Source organism: Coregonus lavaretus (genome assembly GCF_964263955.1).
Source record: "Coregonus lavaretus genome assembly, chromosome: 39".
Classification (NCBI taxonomy): domain Eukaryota; kingdom Metazoa; phylum Chordata; class Actinopteri; order Salmoniformes; family Salmonidae; genus Coregonus; species Coregonus lavaretus.
Window position 1 is genome coordinate 24,190,589 of NC_140026.1, and position 27,872 is coordinate 24,218,460.

Below are 27,872 nucleotides of genomic sequence, written 5' to 3' on the forward strand. Positions count from 1 at the left end.
GAGATTTTAAATTGATAGGAAAGAAAATAAAAAGTTACAGAAATGGGTCTCTTTACTAGAGTAATAGAGCCATGAGTAATAGCACCGAGCACTTTGGCTAACATTAATACAACCATGGAAAATGCATGTAAAGAGCAACATTTAACAACAACAACACACTTTTATAGAAATACATTTTGTAGGGGATCTATCATTAGGGCCATTTAACAGTCATTTAGCGTCATTAAATGTCTGATTGGCCCATAAAATACAAATAAAACAAACTTATAGCAACAACAAAAAACTTTGAGCAGCTGTGTTTTAAACATTGCCGTGCGTACCTCATCAAAACGTCTGCTTTCGTGCATATGTACATACACTACATGACCAAATGTATGTGGACACCTGCTCGTCGAACATCTCATTCCAAAATCATGGGCATTAATATGGAGTTGGTCCCCCCTTTGCTGCTATAACAGCCTCCACTCTTCTGGGAAGGCTTTCTACTAGATGTTGGAACATTGCTGCGGGGACATCCATTCAGCCACAAGAGCATTAGTGAGGTCGGGCACTGATGTTGGGGGCGATAAGGCCTGGCTCGCAGTCGGCATTATAATTCATCCCAAAGGTGTTCGTTGGGGTTGAGGTCAGGGCTCTGTGAAGCCCAGTCAAGTTCTTCCACACCGATCTCAACAAACCATTTCTGTATGGACCTCGCTTTGTGCACGGGGGCATTGTCATGCTGAAACAGGAAAGGGCCTTCCCCAAACTGTTGCCACAAAGTTGGAAGCACAGAATCATCTAGAATGTCATTGTATGCTGTAGCGTTAAGATTTCCCTTCACTGGAACTAAGGGGCTTAGTCCGAACCATGAAAAACAGCCCCAGACCATTATTCCACCTCCACCAAACTTTACAGTTGGCACTACGCATTCGGGCAGATAGCGTTCTCCTGGCATCCGCCGCCAAACACAGATTCGTCCGTCGGACTGCCAGATGGAGAAGCGTGATTCATCACTCCAGAGAACGCGTTTCCACTGCTCCAGAGTCCAATGGCGGTGAGCTTTACACCACTCCAGCTGACACTTGGCATTACGCATGGTGATCTTAGGCTTGTGTGTGGCTGCTCGGCCATGGAAACCCATTTCATGAAGCTCCCGACGAATAGTTATCGTGCTGACGTTGCTTCCAGAGGCAGTTTAGAACTCGGTAGTGAGTGTTGCAACCGAGGACAGTCTATTTTTATGAGCTACGCGCTTCAGCACTCAGCGGTCCCGTTCTGTGAGCTTGTGTGGCCTACCCCTTCTCGGCTGAGCCGTTGTTACTCCTAGACGTTTCCACTTCACAATAACAGCACTTACAGTTACAGCAGGGCAGAAATTTGACGAACTGAGTTGTCGGAAAGGTGGCATCCTATAACGGTGCCACATTGAAAGTCACTGAGCTCTTCAGTAAGGCCATTCTACTGCCAATGTTTGTCTATGGAGATTGCATGGCGGTGTGCTCAATTTTATACACCTGTCAGCAACTGGTGCTGCTGAAATAGCCGAATCCACTAATTTGAAGGGTGTCCACATACTTTTGTATATATAGTGTATGTTTATTGACAGCGCCAAGCAACAGAAAGTCAAATAAAATACTGTTTGATTTAATGGTTGCGAGTTACATTTCTTTGCCCATCCCATGTGAGTTGTTTCCATTTATGGCATTTCCGTTTTACTGTTCAACACTGACTGATGAATCTGGCGCTTTGAGCCAAGCAACAAAGGACTTAACTTGGTCCAGCGTGCCATATTCAAGCTTTATAGTATTTTCCACTAAAATAAAAGGTGCCAAGTTGCCACATGCCAGCGGCTACAGAGACAAAGTGCAGCAGACATAGAAAACTTTCCTGTCACAAAAAACACTGACTGCTGCCCGAAATAGGGCAAAATTGGGACTGATAAATTTGTCAATGAATGCTTGAGACATTGAGAGAGAGAGAGAGAAGAGAGAGAGAGAGAGAGAGAGAGAGAGAGAGAGAGAGAGAGAGAGAGAGAGAGAGGAGAGAGAGAGAGAGAGAGAGAGAGAGAGAGAGAGAGAGAGAGAGAGAGAGAGAGAGAGAGAGAGAAAAGAGAAAGAGAGCGAGGGAGAGACGTAGAAGTACAGTGAGAGAAAGATGATGAGAGAAAGACAGACAGAGGTGGAATGAGACAAATGAAAAAGAGAAAAAGGGAGATCTGCATCAGGGTCTTTAATTTTGTTAGCTAGTTTGTTTGACATTCAAGTTGAACTGGTGCCAGAGCAGACAGAACTAAGGGGGAGAACATACATTATTCTAAGGTTCAGACGGACTGTGCTCATAAAACAAAGTCAATCTCAGTTGACTATCAGATATAAATCCTACATTTTGTTTTCATTTTCTTGCAACACTGCAGTCAACAGCTAATAGAATATAAATATTTTTCTTTTGTTTATTTGTTTATTTTTATTTCACCAAAAAATATGGCGCTGTCTGTAAAGATTAATTCTATATTTATTTTCTCTCTGACAAAATGTAATACATCTATTAACAATCTGAAGGTCACAGGAGTTCAAGCATGCAATACAAACCAGAAAAACAAACATTCTTTAAAGGCCTTAACCCATAGTCATGAGGTCATAGGTGTTGGGTCTGACAGTAGTGATTCAAGTGGGTCTTTTCCTTAAAGCCTACACTCTGAGGCAAATCTAGGTCAATTTCTCCATTGATTTCCTATACTATCCAAGCACCCATCCATTCAAGTCTTCAAATCATTGAGCAGGACAATCCTTTAAGACAGATTGTGTGTCAATCCCTGAGATCTGACCATCTAAAAGTATTTCACACAAAAAGTCACAACAATGAATAAGACTAATCCTCCACCTTTCTTTTCAGAGCTTCCTCTTCTTCTTTGCTTTCTTCTTCCGTCTCTTCTTGGCCAGGTAGTTGGTGAGGAGGTTAGTCTCCCTAGCGTCTTCATCTTCTTCCTCTTCCTCCTTGTACCAGGGTCCCCACACCCCTCCATTAAAGTTAGGGTTGGAGCGGGAGTCTTTAGCTGGGTAGCGCACCGGAATGGCCGTCCTATTGAACTGTGCTAGCCTCAATAGCATCTTCTTCACTATGTGTGGGTAGTGTAGCGACAGGTCCACTCGTTCATAGGGGTCTGCCGTGATGTTGAACAGCCAGATGGACTTTCCACGATCCCAGCGGATGCGTTCGTTATGCCAGCGGTTGGTCAGAAGTATATTGGAGAACGTCTGCGGAGGGACCCAGTCGCTGTAGCCCGGCACCCCAGTAAGGAGCTTCCAGTGACCCACCCGGAGGGCGGCCCGGATGGCCGTGTTCCAGAGGCCGTAGCCGGCCTTCCAGGATCCGTTCTTGGCCTTAGTGTAGATGGGGTCGATGTTGTGCAGTATGTCCTGACGGGGGGATGGACGGCCCTCGCTGATGGTCTCCCACACGTCGTACCCATCCAGGTTGAGGTCTTCATCCAGAGTCCCCTCCCCCAAGGACACCAGGGTGGGGAACCAGTCCGTGATGTGGATCAACGCCCGACATCGGGTCCCCTTGTTCACAAGCAGGGGACTGTGGACGAAGCCTACGGCCCGGATGCCCCCCTCCCAGTAAGTTGCCTTGCTCCCCCTCAGTGGCCAGTTGCTGCCCCCGGCCATAGGCTGGCCCCCGTTGTCTGACGAGTACACTATCACTGTATTGTCGTAGAAACCGTAGCGCTTTAGCGCCAGCGTGAGGTTGTGGATGGCCTCGTCCAAGCAGGACACCATGGCGGCGTACTTGCGACGATGTAAGTTAGGGATGGACTTGTAGCGCTCCAGGTAGCGAGCAGGCACCTGTAGCGGGGAGTGGACCGCCTGAAAGGCCAAGTAGAGGAATAAGGGTTTCTGAGGGTTGTGGTGAGCCAGGATGTCCACAGCTTTTTGGGTGAACATCAGGGTTGAGTATTGGCCCCTATCTTGTTCCCAGGCCGCCTCCTCCCCTTCATAAAGATCATAGCCACACATGCCAGGACCGTCACATTTATAATGGCTGTAGTAGTCACCACTACCCAGCAGGGACCCAAAGAAAGTGTCGAAGCCGCGCTGGGTGGGCATGCAGCCGCGCTTGTAGAAGCCCAGGTGCCACTTGCCCACCATGTGGGTGGAGTAGCCCGCCTGCCGGAGCTTTTGGGGCAGCGTGACGTTCTCCAGGGGCAGGCAGTTGGCCTGGGTGGGCCGGATGACCGAGTGCTGGAGGCCCGTGTGGATCTGGTATCTGCATGGGTCACAGAGAGAAGAAATTGTGTTAGTCAATCAACCAATCAAATCTTATCTATGACTTTTTTTCACAAAGTACACCTCCAAAGAGAAAGCCAAGGTGAATAGCCAAAGTGGCTAGGAAACACTTCTAATTTGGATATCCATTGAGAAGAACCAGGGTATAGAGGGAGAGACCATCCTCATCTGGCTGGCCAGAGTATCAAAAACAGCATTTGCTTCCATTTACAGTTGAATATATTATAGTTGAATGCAGTATTATGTTTTGACAAGTCCATACATACACCGCCATGACACTGCTATGGTGTTTGGACTTTTCCTACCTCCACTTTTTGACATTCACCAGTTGGCTTGACTTCCTAAACGTTGAATATGCTTCCTTGGAATTCTATGCTTGAATTGTAAAGAGTTTCATGGCATATGATGTGCACACAAATTGCTCCGCATAGGGAAAATAGGCTATCCTGGATGAGAATATTTATACAATTTCAACATGCTACTGTATCATTTCCAATAAACTAAACCAAACACTCTCCCAAGGTTCTGGTAATCCATTTAAAATTCATACAGTTTAAGTTTCTAAAACGACAATGAATCCTTTCACAGGCCATTTAAATGCAATGAGACGGCACAGAAACAGCTTCGTATAACGGATTACAGACATTATGGATTATTCAATCTAATTGTAATTACAATGGATTTAGTCCAAAGCAAACAGGTTTAAAATGACAGTTGAGCACTTGGGCCAACACGTGCTGGCAACCGGAGAACATAGTGATGCTTGACAGGAGATATGGCAGAGGATGTAGTGGTAATAGTGGTGGGTATTTGGGGCGAAGAGTGTTAGGTCTAGATGGAAAACCCATCATTCAGGAGTCAAGACAAGCCAGGAAACAGAGCTGTGACCTGAAACTAATGATGTTCCTAACTTTTCTATATTGTGATGGCCATTTTGGCAATGATCGAGACGGGAAAGAAAGAGATTACTTGTGTTGACTTTGTCTTGGTGTCTTCACAAGGCTGGTGTTATGAGAGTGACAGAGTCTGTGCGAAAGAGGTCCACTCATCAGTGACCATGCATTTACATTGTTTACTATTTCCCTGCTCATGACAATAGGCAATCAAAGTCCAGAGGAAATTGTTTTCCCAGTGGTAACAATCAAACTGCACAGACAAACCAAAATGACTGTGTATGTAGTATATTTGTTTGCACAACTACTGCCTATGTCCACACGCCTTCTTCTGAAACTGGAAGCATCTCTTTGTGCTATGTTTACTGAGTACCTAAAACCATTCTGTGATTGTATATGGCAATGGGAATAAGGTCTGTTTATTATATGATACTATGTAAATACTGCAATGTTGGTTTTTAAATTGAGCACTTAGTCTCTGTAATGTAATCAAGGAAGGCACTATTCTGTTAGTAATGTGAAGTAAAAAGCTGTACAACCTTCATGTACAATGACATCGTGACTGATTTCTGGCTAGGCTACCCATGCTAGACTGGGAGCAACAAAGGCAGTCTTTTAAAAGCAGGTCCTCCAATGTCTATAGGTGACGGCCTGTCTTGGCTCAGAAAGCCAAGCAACCTGGAACGTTGGAGCCTGTCTCGGTAGTAATTACGTCTGACTCTCCTGTCCTGCTTTTAGACAGAGAAAGACAGACTACCTCAACCCCTCCCCCTCATCCTCCTCTACTTCTCTCTCATCCCCCTTTCTCTCCTGTTGCCAGTGGCAAACAGGCAACCACTCACTAAGGAGAGGTAGAGGAAATAAGAAGTTGGTGTGCACTTTGAAAAAGGAGGCTTTAACTGGAGGGAAGCCAGGAGGTGGCCAGTCAAACCAAGGCTTTCTTAGCAGGGTCTATACTCTTCACAGAGGCAGTGCAAGCACTGCAGCTCTGTGTGCAGTCACTCTTGGGGATAAAAATGTATGATTTTCATGTGGAATATACCTCCCTCACACAAAAACAACCCATGCATATGCACACACACACACACACACACACACACACACACACACACACACACACACACACACACACACAGAGTATGTACATGTACGCACACGTACATGCACCCGATCCCCTCCACACAGCACAGCTTGGCTTGTCATCATCCTACACAGTAATCTATAGATGCTCCTGGTTCAGTTTGGGCTAGGCTTACTTCAACCTTGAAGTGATGTGTGGGATCTGCAGGAGTTGATTTAAAACCTTTCCACAGCACCAAACACTTATTCACACTTGGACACAACTCTATGCTTGTCTTTCTATGTATTTTTAGCATACTGCATCTTGGAAGTGCAAATACTGTAGTGTATATACTACAGTAACACCTTGCCCTTGACTTAACTTGAACTTTATTAGTAAACAACATGACTGTAGGCCTAGGTGTTTTAGGGAAACTGGCAAATAATTCCCTGGAGAAACTGAAAGTTAGAAATGCTGTTTAGTTGATGAAACATTGGAACGTTCTTAGAGGTTTTAGACTTCATTGGTTATTTCCTGAGGTACATGTAATTCACTTAACATTTTCACACAACATTAAACTGTCAGACAGATGTTGACCAGGGTTTGCAAAATGGCATTAGGGTTGTGTGTGTGTGTGTGTGTGTGTGCTTGTGTTTGCGTGTGTAAGCCGCTATGTGCGTATGTTTGTAAGCTTATGTGTGCATGTGTGTGTGCGTATGTCTGTGTGCTTGTTTGTACTCTAAATGACAGAACATGGATTAGCTAATGGCCCTTGGGAGAGAGGGGGGAAGAGGGTAATGGTATAGTCTCTCTGGCAGTCCATAACTCCCTACAGTACAGTATTCTATGCCTCAGGAGTCAGTCAGGCGGGAGGATTGTCTTACTGAACAACTGAACACATGGAGCAGCTCTTCCTCCTCCTCCTCCTCCTCCTCCTCCTTCTCCTCCTCCTCCGCTGCGTGGCAGATGTGTCTCAATGAACGCTGCACGGTCGCCATGGTAGTAAATGGCATCGTTCACAACACACCTCCCACTGGGCACACACTGGTTAAATCAACGATGTTTCCACGTCATTTCGATGAAATGACGTTGAACCAAATATGGAATAGACATTGAATTGACATCTGTACCAAGTGGGCTGGTAGCAGTGTTGTCGTTTGGTCCCATCTCCATCAGACTGTAGTGTAGTTACATGCAACACGCAGGGATAGGGTCATTAGTAGAGTATATACCCAACATCTGGCATCTAAAACCTAAGAGCCTCTAATGTCTTTTGAAAGGAGAATGGCTGTAGCATATGGGTTAACCTTTTACTGCAGTGGGCTAAATCAGGGGTCACACAGAGTTTTTCTTGGTAGTCTTAAACACATCTACTTTGAAACAAAAGTATACACCTCACTCACATGGTTATGGGTTTACAATAAAGAAGACACCTGTAACATGTCAGATATAAAGCTGAAATGTATTACATTTTGAGTTTGCATCCCAATATCCCAAAGATTGAAATATAACAAAACCATTGGACACATAAAAAAATGAAAAAAGTTTATGAATGATAAAAGTATGAAAAAAATGGAATAACATTCCACCCATGAGGCCACTAGGTCATTTGACTGCAAGAAAGAGCTACATAGGTCTGAGTGGCTCCTAGGATTCAAACTGGCAAATAACAACAAATAATCTTTGAAATGCAGAACATGAGGATAGAAATGTAAATGGTAAATGATAATCTAATGCTAACCATTCATGGAGGCACTACAGCGGGATCTGGGATGAGAACCAGATTGTGTGTTGGTTTCATGTGGGTCTGGGATGATCACCAGTTAGTGGTCTGAGCAGGGGGCCTCTCCATCACCACTCCACAACAAACACACTGGGGGATAGAGGAAGCATTGTTGTGCTGAGCTATCATTAAGTGGATCCAATGTGTATCAAATGAACTAATATAGCGATGGGAAAAACGAGTCAAGGGAAAAGCAACATCTGTCTTAGGGTAGAGACTAGAGAGACAATAAAGCAAGCCCTTTGGTGGTCCATGGAGGAACTTGGCGCTGAGCTCAATCTGAACCTGTTTACCCCAATGGCCATAATATATTCATCGACATATGTTGAAGTGAACTCAACAGACTTTACAACGCTAGATAGAATGTGCAGAGCAAACTTTAGTTTCCATCTACATACACCATCTCTCTGTATAGCTCTTTTCACAAGCAATTACACGTCCATGTTTACTCTCTTCATTTGCCCATAAATGCCTATAAAGCGCTTTATTCTCTGCCAGATGTGGACCAGCTTGTATACATTCCACCGGTGTATAAGATTAGATTTTCCATTCCATGCCTTCAAACTTCATTTGTTTTAATTTGTCCAGCTTCGTATTAAAGCCAAGGATTGAAATCTGGGATTGAGAGGAAGGGACAATGTCTCCCTGAGGGCATTTTTTCTTCAGATTTTAAAGCCACACAAAATCACAATGCAACACAGTTCGAAAAAAAAAAGGACAGATGCACACCAGAGCTGTGTGTGTGTGTGTGAGTATAATATGAGTCTCTTATGTGTTCATCTGAAAGGTAGAGTGTGCGTGTGAGAGAGATCAAGTGTGTGTATGTGTATGTGAGCGCATGTGTGTTTCTGCGAGTGTGTATGTGTGTGCCTGCATGCATTAATCTGTGTATGAGAGTGTGTGAGTTCACCATATAATTCTAACCCTCCAGAGAGTCTTGTGGGATGCTGGTGCTCACATACCAAAAGGTTACAGGCATGTAATGAGAATGTCATGCTACGCACAGCCTCGTATCCCTAAACAGATCAGTCATCTAAACAAAAGCTCTTGACGTGGACTGGAATTCCAAAGTATCCTGGTCTATATCTATCTACAGTACCAGTCAAAAGTTTACACACACCTACTCATTCAAGGGTTTTCCTTTATTTTTACTATTTTCTACATTGTAGAATAATAGTGAAGACATCAAAACTATGAAATAACCCATATAGAATCATGTAGTAACCAAAAGTGTTAAACAAATCAAAATATATTTTAGATTTTAGATTCTTCAAAGTAGCCACCCTTTGCCTTGATGACAGCTTTGCACACTCTTGACATTCTCTCAACCAGCTTCATGAGGTAGTCACCTGGAATGCATTTCAATTAACAGGTGTGCCTTTTTAAAAGTTAATTTGTGGAATTTCTTTCCTTCTTAATGCGTTTGAGCCAATCAGTTGTGTTGTGACAAGGTAGAGGTGGTATACAGAAGATAGCCCTATTTGGTAAAAGACCAAGTCCATATTATGGCAAGAACAGCTCAAATAAGCACAGAGAAACGACAGTCCATCATTACTTTAGACATGAAGGTCAGTCAATCCGTAAAATTTGAAAGTTTCTTCAAGTGCAGTCGCAAAAACTATCAAGCGCTATGATGAAACTGGCTCTCATGAGGACCGCCACAGGAAAGGAAGACCCAGAGTTACTTCTGCTGCAGAGGATAAGTTCATTAGAGTTAACTGCACCTCAGATTGCAGCCTAAAATAAATGCTTCACAGAGAAGTAACAGACACATCTCAACATCAACTGTTCAGAGGAGACTGTGTGAATCAGGCCTTCATGGTCGAATAGCTGCAAAGAAACCACTACTAAAAGGACAACAATAAGAAGAAGAGACTTGCTTGGGCCAAGAAACACGAGCAATGGACATTAGACAGGTGGAAATCTGTCCTTTGGTCTGATGAGTCCAAATTTGAGATTTTTGGTTCCAACCGCCGTGTCTTTGTGAGACGCAGAGTAGGTGAACAGATGATCTCCGCATGTGTGGTTCCCACCCTAAAGCATGGAGGAGGAGGTGTGATGGTGTGGGGGTGCTTTGCTGGTGACACTGTCAGTGATCTATTTAGAATTCATGGTACACTTATCCAGCATGGCTACCACAGCATTCTGCAGCGATACGCCATCTCATCTGGTTTGCGCATAGTGGGACTATCATTTGTTTTTCAACAGTACAATGACCCAAAACACACCTCCAGGCTGTTTAAGGGCTATTTGACCAAGGAGAGTGATATAGTGCTGCATCAGATGACCTGGCCTCCACAATCACCCGACCTCAACCCAATTGAGATGGTTTGGGATGAGTTGGACCGCAGAGTGAAGGAAAAGCAGCCAACAAGTGCTCAGCATATGTGGGAACTCCTTCAAGACTGTTGGAAAAGCATTCCTCATGAAGCTGGTTGAGAGAATGCCAAGAGTGTGCAAAGCTGTCATCAAGGCAAAGGGTGGCTACTTTGAAGAATCTAAAATCTAAAATATATTTTTGTTACTACATGATTCCATATGTGTTATTTCATAGTTTTGATGTCGTCACTATTATTCTACAATGTAGAAAATAGTAAAAATAAAGAAAAACCCTTGAATGAGTAGGTGTGTCCAAACTTTTGACTGGTACTGTATATCTATGGGACTTTGGAATTTGAAGGGAATGGGGCATTGGCCTTGAATTTGTATGGGTCTTGAGTGGTTGAAGGACATTTCTGCTTTCTAGTCTTTATTGGTCCTTAAAAAAGATGACTGGAGTAATGAGCATATTCAACATGTGCTCCCCCTTCCCCCAGCCCCACCCTGTGTCGCATGCAGCCCATTTACAGACACCCATTAATGTCTTATGGCATGAACATGCCTCTAGGTGTCAAAGGTTGAGGGTCAAAGGCCAGCCATCTCCACTTTCGATGCCCAACTAGGATCTGGACTCGTGCCAGGCAGTAAAAACCTTTGGCAGTTGTTTCCTACTTTCACTATACTTCCATGTAAACCGAATTACAGTACAGCTACAATCTCAAACACCCATTGTAATCACACTAGCTATCGCCCTGGTTTATTTACACAACCACTGGACTGCTTGGCCAACAAATCACACAAGCCATTAAACACAAATCAACAAGTGCAGCTTGCAATCACAGAGTCCCACAAGGCACAAGGGGAAACCACTACTAGGCCACACAACCACTGGGTTCTAAGCCTATACCAGTTTCCAAACCATCACTATCCCTGGGCCCGAGCCTGGCTCCATGCGCCAACCCCATGTAACTGTTCCACGTCCTCCCCACATATGGTTCGAATAAGCAGCCTCTCCTTTCTAAAGCTAATGAAATTCAGCCTTGGAGCGGAGTGGTTCCCTCGCTTATTCCCTTCCTCCACTTCCGTCCAACTTGATCTGACTGGACCGCCCCTTCAATCGCACTCTGCTGCTCCCACCTTGGCACTCACCCTCTTCAACCTATCACACTTTCTCTTCCAGGACTCAAACACGGTAGATTCCTTCACTCTCGTCCAGACCCTCCCTTACACATTCTTCATTCCCTTACCACACGTTGGCCTTGCTTCACATATCCATAGGTTCACTTCATCAACCGACCCAGTATGTATGTATTCGCTCTGCAACCCAGTGTGCTGGAATGGAGTGAGTGTAAGGGTGAAGGAGAGAGTGATGTACAAAAAGAGAGTGACAGCTCAGTGAAGCGACAGGAAATGGGTGAGTGAGAGGAGAAGCTGGGCGACGGTGGACAGAGTCTGCATAGGGTCTGGAGAAGTGGAAGATGTGACTTGACTGGGGTGAGAGGTCAAATGGAAAAGAGTAGCTCTGTGCAAATAAACCACGACTCTGCCCGCGGTTTGATAGAGTTAAAACTTACAGCACCTTGACACTGTAAGAGAGCACAGTGTTTGGTTTTATAAAGCTGCCCTTATCCACATTGGTGATCTCCTCCACGCAACCAATAGGCACCCTGGGGCACATTCCTAATCATTTGTTTGTTGATGGATGGAGGTTCATCAGAGATGTGGGCCTTTGATAGCGAAATTGAATTTAGCTTTACACCGATTCCTCCTGTCGTCCCCCCTGGGAAGTAAGGAGTGAGAGAGTAGAGAGAGTGGGACAGAGAGGGATTGAGAGTTGTGAGAGAGAGAGAGAGAGAGAGAGAGAGAGAGAGAGAGAGAGAGAGAGAGAGAGAGAGAGAGAGAGAGAGAGAGAGAGAGAGAGTTTCAGGAGATCGTTTTTATTCAGACTGGTTACATATAAATCTCTATAAAAGGAGTGTGTCTGAGAATGTCATAGTGAATGAAGTTAGACTATAGCAAGGAGACATAATTCAAGTCTATTTTAACACTACCTGACAAACAGCTGTGAGGTTGTGAAGTTTCCAAAAAAAAGAATCAGCTGTCTTTTCTGAATGCCTTATTCCACATCAGTGTACTAAAAACCTATGACAGAGGCCACACGTCAGCTTTGTCCAGACACGTTTGCTGTCAGGTCTCTCAAGCTGTGAAATACTCAATCTTTGACACTGCCAGAAGTGTGTTTACAAAACTCTCAGAAAAATTCCTTTGTCCCAACCACCTTGTCTAGCAGAAAAGGCATTTCAGAGAACCTGGTCTTGAGCACCATCCATTGTCTCACCATGTCACACACGCATTCCACAGACTTAAACTTTAAAACAAAGCCATACCCGCTGCCAGGCCAATGCAACCTATGCCCTTTCCTTGGCATAACTCCTCACTTTTCCAGGAGTGAATAACTGAGTAGAACAGTGAGAGTTCATGGGGTTTGAAGAGTCTAATAAGTCAAGGGCTGTTGTTGAACTTGGAGGCAAATGCTCAACTGAAGCCTCAAATGTTTTTGCTGCTGCCCTGAGGAAAACCAGAGGTCGAGGTGCTTGGATTCAGAGCTGCCGTGAGGTTAGGTACCGTAGCAATTTGTTTTGCAGCTCCTGTCATGGGGCAGGGGGGGTTAAGTGTTTTACCTCTCTACAAACTGCATCTGCCTCCATCTCTTCTCAATTACTGACCCCATAACTTTCTCTTATCTCAGTCTAGATAACATCAGGGGGTTTTCTGTATAGAAAAGTATTTTCGGGCCGCCTATGTCCAAACAGTAAAAATTATATATAATAATATACATTTTTATATATAATTTTCGGGATGGAAAAACGTTTTTAGTGTAAACGTATATAAAGTATGTAGAAAAGCTAATGGACCTATATTTTTTTTCTTTGAGAACTAACAATCACCTAAATAAACAGCCTGGTCTCATAGACTAGACGTAACATAGTAAATGTAAATCTGGAACACTCACATTAGTATGATATGTTACATTTTATATGGTTACATAAGACAGATGGTTACTTAAGGCAAAAACGAAAGTATGGTGGTTGATCAGGGTGGACGGGTGGGACAAAAGTTGCGAGTTCGACTCTCATCACGGACAACTTTAGCATTTTAGCTAATTACTTAGGGTTAGCTAACTACTTAATACATTTGTTGCTACTTTGCAACTACTTAGCATGTTAGCTAACCCTTCCCCTAACCCTAACCCTAAACGTAACCCTTTAACCTAACTCCTAAACTTAAACTTAACTCTAACCTTAACCCTAACGCCTGACCCTAACCCCTAGCCTAGCTAATGTTAGCCAGCTAGCTAACGTTAGCCATCTAGCTAGAATTCGTAACATATCATACATTTAGCAAATTCATAACATACATTACATTTAGCAAATCCGTAACATATAATACAAAATGTAACACGTAACATCCCATACGAAATGTAACATATCATACTAAATGGGGTGTGTCTTGGATTTACGTACATAATATACAAAATATTCTGAGACCAGGTTGAAATAAAAGCTAGACAGTCAGGGAGAATCAATTTTTTTTTTTATTATGCGTTCAAGAGTATTTCTGTCATGGTATGGGGCCCCCATTGATTTTATTATAATGTTTGAGTCACTCAGATAGCATACGACATGGAAAAATGTGTAGAATTGCAGGAAATTAACTTTAAACCTGCAATTTTTTCTCTCAGCCTCATGGCAAAATGTGTAGAATTGCAGGAAAAGTGCTTTAAAATGGCTACATTTTATCTCCGCCACATGGCAAAATGTGTAGAATTGCAGGAAATGTGTCACTGCAGCAAACAGGATTGCCTTTACAATTTTAATGGAGTTTAATGGAGTTTAATGGAGTTTAATGGAGGTGAAGACAGAAATACGTTTTTAAAGGAAGCTGTGATTCAGTGGCTGGGTCAGTCTTGCATGCTGCCACCACCTGATCTCTGCAAATGAAGGTCCTGAGGGCAGAAGACAGTGGGCGCTTGTGTGTGAAGGATCAAGTCTGGGCCTCTCTCTGGTATCCAGGTGTTGCATTACAGCAAACGGAGAGAGGTTGAGTGGGACGGACAACATTTGACCTGGCCATCTCTAATCCTGCACAACAAGCTGAGTTGATTGAGTTGATTCTGGAAAACCCTCGCAACTCAAAGACCATTATCACCATCACAATGATAGCTTCTCTTTTTAGGACCAGTGACCGGAATTATAGTGTGTGGGCATGGGGGAGGGGGCACATCGGGGTTGTGCAAAGGGGTTTAGAGAGATTTTGGGATGATTGTGCAGACCTACTCCTGGACTAAAAAGCATATTTAATGGAGAGTGCTTCACAGTCCAGAAATCGGCTTCATCAGCCTTCATGCAAGATCTTTTCTTCAGACGATCTTTCCACTGAAAAGGCTCAACACCAGCTCTTACTATGCAAACACAGTAGATGAAACACATGGTCATATATTTATTTCTCACCAGAATAAAGCACTCACCTCTTGGAAGGGAAATCCAGGTCCCTTCAATATACAGCACACTGAAGTACCATAGCTGTCCTCACATTTCTAACCATTAGTGAAACACACACACACACACACAAATACAAAGGGACCCTAATCTCCTCTTTGGAGGACACCCTTCTGTTTCAAATCATAGATTAAAAACCCACCACCACTCTCCTGCAATCATCCTTTCAGGAGTAGCCTGGTAACATAACTGAATATACCCCTACATTTCCATATGTACAAGAGGGGTGGGTGGAGAGGGCAATATGGGGGACACTTTTTTCATAATTTTCCCAAAGGCTTGCCAGAAGAGGTGCCCAGCAACCTTCCCGTTTCAGTAGGAAGACACTCCATAGGGGCAGTCCTGTGGAGCGTGTGTATGTGTTTTGTGTGTGTGTGTGTGTGTGTGTGCGTGCGTGCGTGAATGAGAAAAAAAATACTAATGTGAAACAGCTACACTACAAAGTGAAAACGCAATCAGGCCCCCTGATTTAATCACCTCTGCTCTCTAAGATACAGTGCATTCGGAAAGTATTCAGACCCCTTGAATTTTTCCACATTTTGTTAGGCTACAGCCGTATTCTAAAATTGATTTAAATTGTTTTTTCCCTTATCAATCTACACACAATACCCCATAATGACAAAGCAATAATAGGTTTTTTGACATTTTTGCAAATTCCAGGTGAAGCTGGTTGAGAGAATGCCAAGAGTGTGCGAAGCTGTCATCAAGGCAAAGGGTGGCTATTTGAAGAATCTCAAATATAAAATATATTTTGATTTGTTTAACACTTTTTGGTTACTACATGATTCCATATGTGTTATTTCATAGTTTTGATGTCTTCACTATTATTCTACAATGTAGAAAATATTTTAAAAAATAAGAAAAACCCTTGAATGAGTAGGTGTTCTAAAACTTTTGACCGGTAGTGTATATAAAAATAAAAACGGAATTATCACATTTACATAAGTATTCAGACCCTTTAATCAGTACTTTGTTGAAGCACCTTTGGCAGCGATTACAGCCTCGAGTCTGCTTGGGTATGACGCTACAAGCTTGGCACACCTGTATTTGGGGAGTTTCTCCCATTCTTTTCTGCAGATCCTCTCAAGTTCTGTCAGATTGGATGGGGAGCGTTGCTGCACAGCTATTTTCAGGTCTCTCCAGAGATGTTCGATCGGGTTCGTGTCCTGGCTGGCTGGGCCACTCAAGGACATTCAGAGACTTGTCCCGAAGCCACTCCTGCATTGTCTTGGCTGTGTGCTTAGGGTCGTTGTCCTGTTGGAAGGTGAACCTTCACCCCAGTCTGAGGTCCTGAGCGCTCTGGAGCAGGTTTTCATCAAGGATCTCTCTTTACTTTGCTCTGTTCATCTTTCCCTCAATCCTGACTAGTCTCCCAGTCCCTGCCGCTGAAAAACATCCCCACAGCATGATGCTGCCACGACCATGCTTCACCGTAGGGATGGTGCCAGGTTTCCTCCAGATGTGACGCTTGGCATTCAGGCCAAAGAGTTCAATCTTGGTTTCATCAGACCAGATAATCTTGTTTCTCATGGTCTGAGAGTCTTTAGGTGACTTTTGGTAAACTCCAAGCTGGCTGTCATGTGCATTTTACTGAGGAGTGGCTTCTGTCTGGCCAATCTACCATAAAGGCCTGAATGGTGGAGTGCTGCAGAGATGGTTGTCCTTCTGGAAGGTTCTCCCATCTCCACAAAGGAACTCTGGAGCTCTGTCAGAGTGACCATCGGGTTCTTGGTCACCTCCCTGACCAAGGCCCTTCTCCCCCTGATTGCTCAGTTTGGCCGGGCTGCCAGCTCTAGGGAGAGTCTTGGTGGTTCCAAACTTCTTCCATTTAAGAATGATGGAGGCCACTGTGTTCTTGGGACCTTCAGTGCTGCAGAAATATTTTGTACCCTTCCCCAGATCTGTGCCTCGACACAATCCTGTCTCGGAGCTCTACGGACAATTCCTTCGACCTCATGGCTTGGTTTTTGCTCTGACCTGCACTGTTAACTGTGAGATCTTATATAGACAGGTGTGTGCCTTTCCAAATTATGTCCAATCAATTGAATTTAGCACAGGTGGACTCCAATCAAGTTGCAGAAACATCTCAAGGATAATCAATGGAAACAGGATGCACCTGAGCTCAATTTCGAGTCACATAGCAAAGGGTCTGAATACTCATGTAAATAAAGTATTTATTTTTGTTATTTTTTATACATTTGCAAACATTTCAAAAAAAAGTTTTTTGCTTTGTCATTATGGGGTATTGTGTGTAGATTGAGGACGGGAAAAAATGATTTCATCAATTTTAGAATAAGGCTGTAACGTAACAAAATGTGGAAAATTCAAGGGGTCTGAATACTTTCCGAATCCACTGTATCTGTAGCGTTTTCTTCTGCGAACCGAAAACACAAGGTGGTTGCTATAGTGGCTCCACTTGCAAACAGTTAAGTTGTTACTGTGCTGATGTGCATCTTTGTTCTCCAGCACTCAATTATGTGTTTTGAAATGTAATTTGCTGCAATATTGAAGCAATCAATCAATCAAATGTATTTTATAAAGCCCTTCTTACATCAGCAGTTGTCACAAGGTGCTTATAAAGATACCCGGCCTAAAACCCCAAAGAGAAAGTGATGCAGATGTAGAAGCACAGTGGCTAGGAAAAACTCCTTAGAAAGGCAGGGACCTAGGAAGAAACCTAGAGAGGAACCAAGCGAGAGAGAGAGAGAGAGAGAGAGAGAGAAGAGAGAGAGAGAGAGAGAGAGAGAGAGAGAGAGAGAGAGAGAGAGAGAGAGAGAGAGAGAGAGAGAGAGAGAGAGAGAGAGAGAGAGAGAGAGAGAGACAGAGAGAGAGAGAGAGAGGGTTGAAACAGCAGATTCAAAGCAGTTATTGTTGTACTTTCAGCATATTAATATTGTGTGCTTTTGCATGCATTTCAGTGTCTTGAGAACATCTGTCTGTCTGCATAGCCTTTCAAGTCACATTGAGATGCATGCAGAAGTGGGATACTTCACAGGGCTCTTCTATTATGCTCCAGTGCAAAACAGTCATAATGCTCCAATGGATTTTACTCTCTAGTAATTTAGCCAACAATTAAGTCTCCCATGCACAATTACTTTTGACTATTGATCACCTCACATGTCATAGGGCAGGCTAATTAGTGGAAATAAGTAAATCGGTCTGAAGACAATAACCATCATCCCTGGGATGCAGGTGGAATGGTCACCTCTTGACTTTATAACACATGTATAACACTTTAACACTCAGTGCATTGACCCAGCCTGGTCTCATACACTAGACGTAACATAGTAAACATACATACGAGAACCCTGAAATTAGTTAGTTAGCTACTTTGCAACTACTTAGCATGTTACCTAACCCTATCCCTTTTAGCTAACCCTTCCCCTAACCCTAACCCTAACCTTAACCAAACGTCTAGCAACCCAAAGGTTGTGAGTTCAAATCTCATCACGGACAACTTTGGAATTTTAGCTAATTAGCAACTTTGCAACTACTTACTACCTTTTAGCTACTTTGCAAATACTTAGCATGTTAGCTAACCCTAACCCTTTTAGCTAACCCTTCCCCTAACCTTAACGCTTTAACCTAACTCCTAAACTTAACCCTAACTGTAACCCTAACCCCTAACCCTAACCCCTAGCCTTGCTAACATTAACCAGCTAGCCACCTAGCTAAAATTATTGTATGTTTTGCAAATTCATAACATATTATGCGTTTTGGAAATTCTTAAAATAAAATATACGTAATGGGCGATGGACATCCACAAATTAATACATACCATACAAAATGTAACATACTGTATCATACTAAATGGAGTGTCTCGGATTTAAATACAGAATAATACGAAATGCTCTGAGACCAGGTTGATCGACCACAACTGAATACCCACTAGACAGGAGGTTAAACTTAAGACAGGAGGTTAAACTTACCTGCCAGTCATCAATTGACTCCTGGAAGGGCTGCAGAGAGGCTGCACATAGTAATTCTCCAGTTTCACTCCCTGTGCTGCCAGCCTGTCTAGAGTTGGGGTTTTGATCTCGGACCCATGGTAGCCCACATCCCGGAAGCCTTGGTCATCAACCAGGATGAAAATGATGTGAGGTTGAGTAGTCTTGTCAAGATTATTCACTTGGTTCTGCGAATTGCCATTCCAATTTTCCCACGACATCTGATAGCCCCATGTTAGTGAAGTTAACGCGAATAAACTCGCCAGGACACTGAAGAGACACATCTTCATCCCCGACGTTTACACTGCATCAAAACCAAACCATTCGAATCATTGTATTAGTCTCGTAAAAAAAATGATAGCGATAGTTGTTTGCTACATTGCAACAAAGTTATTGGCAGTGGTTGTCATAGTGGACAGAGCGCGAGTGCGATGGCACGTTGCACATGTTCGGGGGTAACAGCAACCCTTGGAAATTGTGTCAGCATTGTCCTCAATAGCCTATTCTCATTCTCTAGCCCAATGACAACGTTTGTGTTCGGAAGCCGACGATAATAGCAGTCCAGTCCTTTCAAATGCTACAATACGTGTGTTTGAAGTCACCACCATTAAAACGTTAATCCAAATTTCTGCAATGCAAAACATCTTCCCGTAGGAGTGTTTTATTCCTCGTTTGAAACGTGGTTCCTCTTACAAAAGTCGTTGAATTAACTTCACTGTCTTGCTCTGCAAACAGTTAGAACTGTGTTACATTAATCCCGAACCTCACTTATGTTTCTTCTGGGACGTGAGAGACTTGACAGGTTGGTTTGTGGAGCTCAGTTTCTTTACATGCGAGCGGTCCTTCCCTCTCAGCAACCGCGAGTCTGCTTTAGAACCACCCGTTGCCAGCTAGAGGGGCTGCTGTTCAGTGTGAGCGCTCTCCTCGCACTCCACCATCAACTGCTCAACACTTCATAACTGAAATCTGAGAGATAATTCATACAGCACTGACACTGCCTCCGCGTTCTATCTTTCAACATCCCTGTCTGTCTCGCTCTCCAAAATCCATACATTTAAATAGTGGGGGGAGTACAAAGAGCATTTGCATCAACCTATTGATTGGGTTGTGACAGTGTGGATTAGATAACGTCAATGGAAAAAGTGGAATCCATTTCAACTGTCTTCGATTTTCAGCACTTCAAGGAGTGACATTTGATGTATGGTCTGCCCCTGGAGACAGTCACAAAGTTTGTAATAACAGTGTTGGGTAGATAAATACTCTCTAATCTATTGTAAATGGAGGAAAAACATACATGGTCTGTAATCTTAACATATTTCAAACGTAACAGCTGGAAGCATTCCATAATGCAGGCTTCAACCAACATAAGTCTAGATATGCCATTTATTTATGGAAGGCAATAACTAGATTGGACTTATAGTGGATGGGCATCTGTAGAGATTCGGACAGCTTTTTGAATTGAAGATAATTCAATATGGTAATTGAGTCTTTGGGCTTGTGAACAATTCAAAATGTGTGTGCGTGTTGACGTTAGTGGGGGAAAAAGAAGAGGAAATGAGTTCTCTCACAAACTCAAAAAAATTAAGTCAACCACTAATCTAGTCTGAAGGCTAAAACATCCCATTAGTCCAACATACAGGAACACGTGTCCTACTGCTTGATTATCCGAATGTATTTTTTCCTCTGGCTTACCTTACGTCCCCCAATGGTTCATGATTAACTAGGCTACCTCTCCCCATTTAGGAGTAGACTTGGAGTCAGAGAAAGGATTCATTCAGCTGAAGTTATCTCGTTCATTTTCTGAGGGGGAATCAGCAGCTGGTTCAACCAAGCAGTACCACGAAACTAATCTTAATATTATGATTCTCACTGAGTGTCATGTAAAGAGCTGGTGTGAGTTTGTGAATTGGGCCAGAGGTGTCTGAGGAGGAGAGGGTGGGGTTGTACAGTATGTGTTAGTGGTGTGTGGTGTGCGCACGCACACGTGTTTTCGTGTGTGCTTCGTGCATGCTTTCATGTGCGTGCATGCCTGCATGTGTGTGTAAATATAGACTGGGACTTTCTAGGATCCAGTGAGCATTAATGCATGGACCCACATAATGACCCAGTGAGAAGGTGTCTGAGACGTGAATTAATTTTCTGCTCTGCAAACAAGGTTGACAGAATGACTCCAGAATGTCTACCAATGCAAGTTCGGATGTAACTAAGCACAAACGGTGACTGTACCCGCTTTCACTTTCAGAGATGTATCTGAACAGGAGACCGTGCACTCTATCTTGGTATATCTGACAAAACTGTTTCCTCTGTCACCATGGACTACAGGTCAAATGGGGTCCGGGTGAGAAAGGCCAAGGTCCATTTCGGAATGGGTCCAAGCTTTTGGACCTGTGAAGACCTCTACCATGGACAGACACATAGGCAAAAGTCAATTTAATTTTGTTCTAACAACTAAATGTTTCCTGTTGTTACTGAACTTGACCAGAGGCCAACAATGATGTCATCAGAGCCATCATGTCTACTAAATGTCAATGAGAGGGGGATAAATCCCCTTGTCATTAAGGTTAACCCCCTGAGTCTGAAAATCGCTGTTAAACGAATTCCTTTGGAAGAGGACTTGCAAAATCCTCCAATCTTCCAAAGCCGAGGGGATTTTTCCTTACACACACGCGCGCGCACACACACACACAGTTGAGCTCCTTGCATCCTGTGCCATTGCATCATCATCGTGGGTGGGTCCGGTCGGTCGAGGAGTAATGTGACTCAGCATGAGTTCATTGGCCCTCCTTTACAGTTCTGACCTCTCAAAGTGGGTGGATGAGTGCATCATTGAAAACATCATCCTCTCTTAAAGTACAAATGCCCATGCATGTAGACCACCCCCAAACAGACGCTGGGGACTGCCAACCCACGGTCTCTGTTCCAGGAACCAACCTCTCAGCACATTCCCACTGAGCTGTCTTCCTGCATAATTGCCTCATTGTTGAGATGACTCATTTTACAAGGCGTAGGGAGGTGGAAGAGGAAAAAACGTACCAAATTGCCAAATAATAATGATGCTTCCTGCTGAGACTTTGAGGAAAGCATTTTTGATTTATGGAAGTTTCTGTGATAGGCCAGTCAACTTTGTGATAGCTCTCTGCACCCACTATTATAGACATTTAGACATGATTTCCTGCTTATAGAAGGCTGCAAAGCCTATGGCCACATTGCACAGGTACAGAATGTTAATATTTCCATGCACTCAAAATGTTTTGTCTAACAGGGTTGACACTGAAATTACCCTTTTTGTTAGTGGTAGAGAAGAGACAAATCTCCATGTTATCTCCATGCTCAGGTGTTGCCATCGAAATTACAGTTGGGGAAGTCAATGACTGAGTGGGACCCACATGATCTAAGGTACTCACCCAGCAGTACTGTCATTGCGTCAGACATTTCAGAGTGGGTTAGGGGAAATACCCCCCGCCCCCCCCTTTTGCCATAAGAACAGCCTCAATTTGTCAGGGGGCATGGACTCTATAAGGTGTCGAAAGCGTTCCACAGGGATGCTGGCCCATGTTGGCTGGGTATCCTTTGGGTGGTGGACCATTCTTGATACACACGGGAAACTAAGTTCTTGACACACTTAAACCGGTGCGCCTGACACCTATTACTATACCCTATTTAAAGGCACTTAAATATTTTGTCTTGCCCATTTACCCTCTGAATGGCACACATACACAATCCATGTCTCAATTGTCTCATGGCTTAAAAATCCATCTTTGACCTGTCTCCTCCCCTTCATCTACAATGAATGATGTGGATTTAACAAGTGACCAATAAGGGATCATAGCTTTCACCTGGATTCACCTGGTCAGTCTATGTCATGGAAAGAGCAGGTGTTCCTAAGGTTGTGTACACTCAGTGTATATCCCTGATCTGCCGATATGAAGGGAATGTAAACTATGTATGTGCTGTAGATAACTCTTCTATGGTGCTGTAGCTAACTCTTCTATGGTGCTGTAGCTTACTTTTTTATCATTGTCAAGCCATACCTGATCTCAGGCATGACAATATGAGTGAACAAAAAACTGATATGGAGGTTTCAAGCGCAGCCCAAATCCCAGTGACTTAAGCTCAGTCTCTGAGACAGGTTTAAAAGATTGTCAATGCTAGTCTGTGACATGTGAAACAGCTTTATTCCGCCAAATCCTTTCCACCTCAACAGAGTGCACCTTCATCACACGCAATGGGGTCCGATCAAGCGGCCGACCCGACCATCTGGAAATAACTTATCCACCCCTCCGACAAATATAATGAGTCAGTCAGCTGATCTCTTGACTGCGTAGCCAGGCTATCCATTCCAAATGGCTGGCAAATCCAATCACAGAGCATTATGGTTATAATGATCTGCAGGCGCTACAGGGCTCCCAATGAACGCTGATTAAAAACTACAGCAAGAACATAGAGCTTTTTTCCTCTTAGTACAAATCATGAGCCAGCTCCTGCTCCTGTATTTAAAGGGCCTGACTGCGCAAAAACTAGCCTTTTTTTGTGGAGAGCTTTGTGTCCCTCAAATGCGCAAATCATCTCCATTTGAAAATGAGGAGAAAAAGTATATTGTTCTAGTCAGGAGCAGAAAATGAAGTGAAAACAATAGTAAACTTTGGTATGGATTGTCCAAGCTCTTACAATATCATTATTTCTGCATGCCGTTATCAATATAGCTATGCTATTATGATGTGTAAGGGAGTGAGAGGGTGTAGACCAACTCTGTAAATGGTGTTTAATGAGACACAATTATGAAATGATGCTTGGTTTGTTGTCTGTATCGATGGGTGGCTGTTCCAGCCAACTCCCTACTGCTTTGTTAGCATTTCAGACATGCCCCAGCACAGACGAGACGACGCACCGACGGGGCTGAGACAAAAGGCCTTGTTTGCTCGTGCTCTGGTGAATTCAGGTATGCTATTTCCCTTCCCTGATAGAATCCCTGCTTGGCTATGATTGTGTTACTACGGTGGTGGACAAGAACAAACACATAGTCTCACCTGTCACCAAGAGGTTGACGGAGAGAAAGAGGGACTCGGAGGTGCGACTTGCAATGGAGTCTTAGTCAAGACAACCAAAATCAGGCATTGTCAGCCTTTTTTCCAATGCAAATTAAATAGCTGAAATAAAGGTCAGTGTTCCATGACTTTTAAAAAGCCAACAGTGAGGTAGTTATTTCCCCAATAGACCTACTAACTCTATTTTATTCAGCTTTATTAAAACAAGATTTCCGGGGTGCGGTGCATAAGTAGTAAGGAAGATGGACACAGAGATAGCAGCAGAGAGCGACTTGACTTGACACCTTAAGAGTGCTGATAATGGTGATGAAAAGGACAGACTGATTTCTTTCCAGACAGTCTGGTTGCCCCCTCAGGTACTAGGTGTTGAGTGAAAGGCATGCCTGCTAAGTGGACACCCATGTTGGTGTTATCTGATCGGAGTTTAGCAGGATCAGTTGTTTCATCTCCCTCATCTCGTCTTCGTCTCTTCTCCCCCAACACACAACACAGCTGAGGAGATTGCATTGCAAATGCTGCTGGAGCAAAAAAGCACAACGAGACAAAACAAGAGTCGGGGCTTTCAACCAACAAACCACAAACCAAAGACGATATTAGATCATGTAATGTCTGGTTTGTACTCTCACATGAAGGAGATAAGAATCTGACCAAGTCAGTGAGGATGATATGGAAGGGAAAGAGTGAAGGATGAGGAGGAGAGGAAGGGCAGAAGAAGACACGAAGGACAAAGGACACAAGACAACACAGTACACAAACAGAGCTAGATGATTCAGTAGCTTGAGGGAGAAGTTCACTGTGGTCTGATTGGAGGACTATCTGAGGCCAATTTTGACCTTTGACCTCTTAACATGTCTGGGCCAGCCATTGGCAGAGAATAGGGCTCTTGTGTTGAATAACAGGTAGGATTGCGACACGCGCTAACACACATAGCCTCCATTGGTTCATTATGTCATAGGCTGTCGCTGGAACTCAAAACTCCACTAAAATCAACAACCTATCGAAATAATACCCAATATCCTAAACAAAGTTGACTGGTTAATAAATAAGTTGGCTCTCGGCTCAGGTAAATCACTTCCCGATACGGCTATGCGACCTCTATTAGGGGGCTTGTGTTGTTATTTCAGCTTGGTTGATTTTGGCCATGTGCACAGCTGGTGCAGAGCACAGCTCCAGTTAGCATGGCAAGTGCTTAATGTGTTATCCAGTTGGCTCGAATGACTGTATCAACAAGACCTGTTTTCTCTCTGTGTACGATGAATTAGGGCAACACCCTTCGCCAGCAGTCCCCACCGGACAGTCATCATGGTGAGTTCCAAAGCAAGACTCTAAAAACTGTACCTTGGCACATGTCACATGTCTAGCTTTAGAGATGATAAAACCACCCAATTTGTACGTCTACCTTGCATAAGAAGGCAGAGGAGAGAGAGATATATTGATTGATAGGGAAGACGTTTCAGGGTCACTATTGAAGACTGGAGCGTACAGTGTACTACTGGCTCTTGGCCCAGTGTTTCCCTTTGGTCTGGAGCTTCTGTTCTCCTCTTCAGAAATGTCTGGGATCTCAGGAGCTCCCTCTTTCTCTTGCTTTCTTTCTCTTTCTCTCTCCCTCCTCTCTCTCTTAGTAGAAAAAATAAACAAATAAAGTAGAACAAATAAACAAACATGGGCCCCCATAAAAGAGAGGCAGAGAGAAAGAGGTGGTGAGAAAGAAGGAACGAGAGAGAAAGAAAGAGAGAGAGGAGAGAAAGAGGGGTAGAGAGAGAGAGCGAGCGAGAGAGAGGAGAGAAAGAGGGGTAGAGAAAGAGAGAGTGAGAGAGAGAGCGAGAGAGACAGAGAGAGAGAGAGAGAGAGAGAGAGAGAGAGAGAGAGAGAGAGAGAGAGAGAGAGAGAGAGAGAGAGCAGGCGCGTGCGGGAGAGAGCGCTGTTCCTGGCTGAGTAGCGATGTCTGGAGCTCCAGGTGGGTCCTGAGGTCCTGATTCCACTCCAGCAGTAGGAGGGAGAAGAGAGTATGGAAACGATGGAAAATAAGCATGAAGAAGTGGGAGGAAAGAAAAGCAAACGTGCAGGAGAGGGGCTAGAGGAGAGGGGCTAGAGGAGAGGGGCTAGAGGAGAGGGGCTAGAGGAGAGGGGCTAGAGGAGAGGGGCTAGAGGAGAGGGGTAAGACAGCTGAATTGAAAGGACAAGATGGTAGAGCAAGTGACAACAGGTAGAACAATAAAGGAGAGAGAGAGAGAGAGAGAGAGAGAGAGAGAGAGAGAGAGAGAGAGAGAGAGAGAGAGAGAGAGAGAGAGAGAGAGAGAGAGAGAGAGAGAGAGAGAGAGAGAGAGAGAGAGAGAGAGAGAGAGAGAGAGAGAGAGGAGTGAAGGTAAAATGAGTGATGAGAAACAGACAGATGACGTAAAAAGAGAGGGGTAAAGTGATGAGTCAGCTGGGGTAAACTCTGTAACATTTACTTTTGTCACCCATTCTAAATGTCCCCCACATGGGAACTATCCTCCACCCTCTTCCTAATCCTCCTCCTCCACCTCACACACACACAACCCCAGCCCAACACCCACCCACACACTCTCTCCTCAACCCAAGAACCACCCACAGTTCTTCTTTTCTCGGTGTACCAGAACAGAACTATAAAGGCGTGGTGGGCCTTGCACTGTCTATGCCAAGCCCTGAACTAGGAAGAGAGCGTAAAGTGAGCGCTTGGCGTGTCCAGCCAAGAGATTACTGCATGGTAAAACTATGTGAGTTGCTGCCTGTATGACGGCCGCCAGGGTAGGCAGCATACACACAGACGGTGATCTATACAACAAAGTATCCTGCAGAACCAGCGGGAGCCCCAGTCCCCAACCGTGCCAAAATAAAGGAGAGGTAGTTGTGGTTTGTGTACATGGTGTTACCACGTTGTAAATTTTAACCGTTCCTGTGGCGTGCGGGTCTGTGTGACGTTGCCGCGCACCGCAGCTCAACTGTGACACATACACAAAGTACTGTCAAGGTTGTCATCGGATATATTATTTGATTGGAATGGTGTGGAGATTTGGGTTTGTTCACTCAGTTTGCTGTTTGCACTCTCCTCCTATAGTTTCTCTCGTTTTCCCTCCCCCTCTCTGTATCTTATTCTCACTAATTTCTCTCCTCTCTTTTAATGATGCTCCAGAACTTTTTTATAATTTCAGACAGTAGTTTTAAAAGTGGTGCTCACGTGCCAAAATGGGTCCCTGTTTTTTGTATATACCAATTGTGTACTACGTCATCCATTTCGTATGATATGTTACAGAAGATGAAAAAAGCCATTTGTATGATATGTTATTCATCCAATTTGTACAATATGTTTTCGAATTTGTTGTGCATAAGATCCCAGACTGCACCTTTAAAGACCATAACAGGTACATACAGTATGTGTTTGTGGTGGAACGGTTTCCACCCCTCACTCAACACCACTCACCCAGGCAGCACTTCCTGTCTGTGACCCCTATCAACTCACAGAGGTGAAAGGTCATACCACTGGACAGATGTTTCTCAGTTAACCTAGCATGTAAACCAGACTCTCTCTACCTCTCACTTCCTTTCCCTCTCCCTCTCCCTTTTCCCTCTATCTCTGCCTCTCTTTCTCCCCTCTCTCTCCCTCACTCTCTCCCTCTCGCTTTTTCTCCATACACAGTTCCTACCACTCTAACCGCTCCCATGCAGTGAACCTAAAGTAAACCTTGTGTCTGTCTCTGTGGGTGAGAGAAACAGGGTGCCGGTCCCGGACCGATGAAATGGAAAACCGCCGCTCTTCCATGTTTCCCATTTGGGATTTATTGGCTTGATGGATGTGGCCTGGGCATCAGTGAGCGTGGTGCCCAAGGGTTTACCTGCCATCTGGGGAGGAATACATTTTCTCCTCTCATTCCCCATTCACCCGAAAACAGGGGCTGCTGTGCAAGCTCAAACAGTGCAGACTGAGGGGAGAACTGGAGAGGTAGGGAGAATGAGGGGCTGAGAAAGAGAGCGAGAGA

The 27,872-nt window shown here is 44.0% G+C and overlaps 1 protein-coding gene across 1 annotated transcript; it reads right to left on the minus strand.

Moving 5' to 3' along the window:
* Positions 1-2,197: 2,197 nt before the first annotated feature.
* On the minus strand, positions 2,198-19,859 carry LOC311112938 (arylsulfatase J-like). Its single transcript, XM_084156078.1, has 2 exons — positions 18,812-19,859; positions 2,198-4,248 (listed from the first exon to the last, which is right to left on the minus strand). Exons 1-2 carry the CDS (start codon positions 19,117-19,119, stop codon positions 2,871-2,873), a joined length of 1,686 nt encoding a protein of 561 aa, XP_084012204.1. The 5' UTR covers positions 19,120-19,859; the 3' UTR covers positions 2,198-2,870.
* Between the last annotated feature and the right edge of the window lie 8,013 nt (positions 19,860-27,872).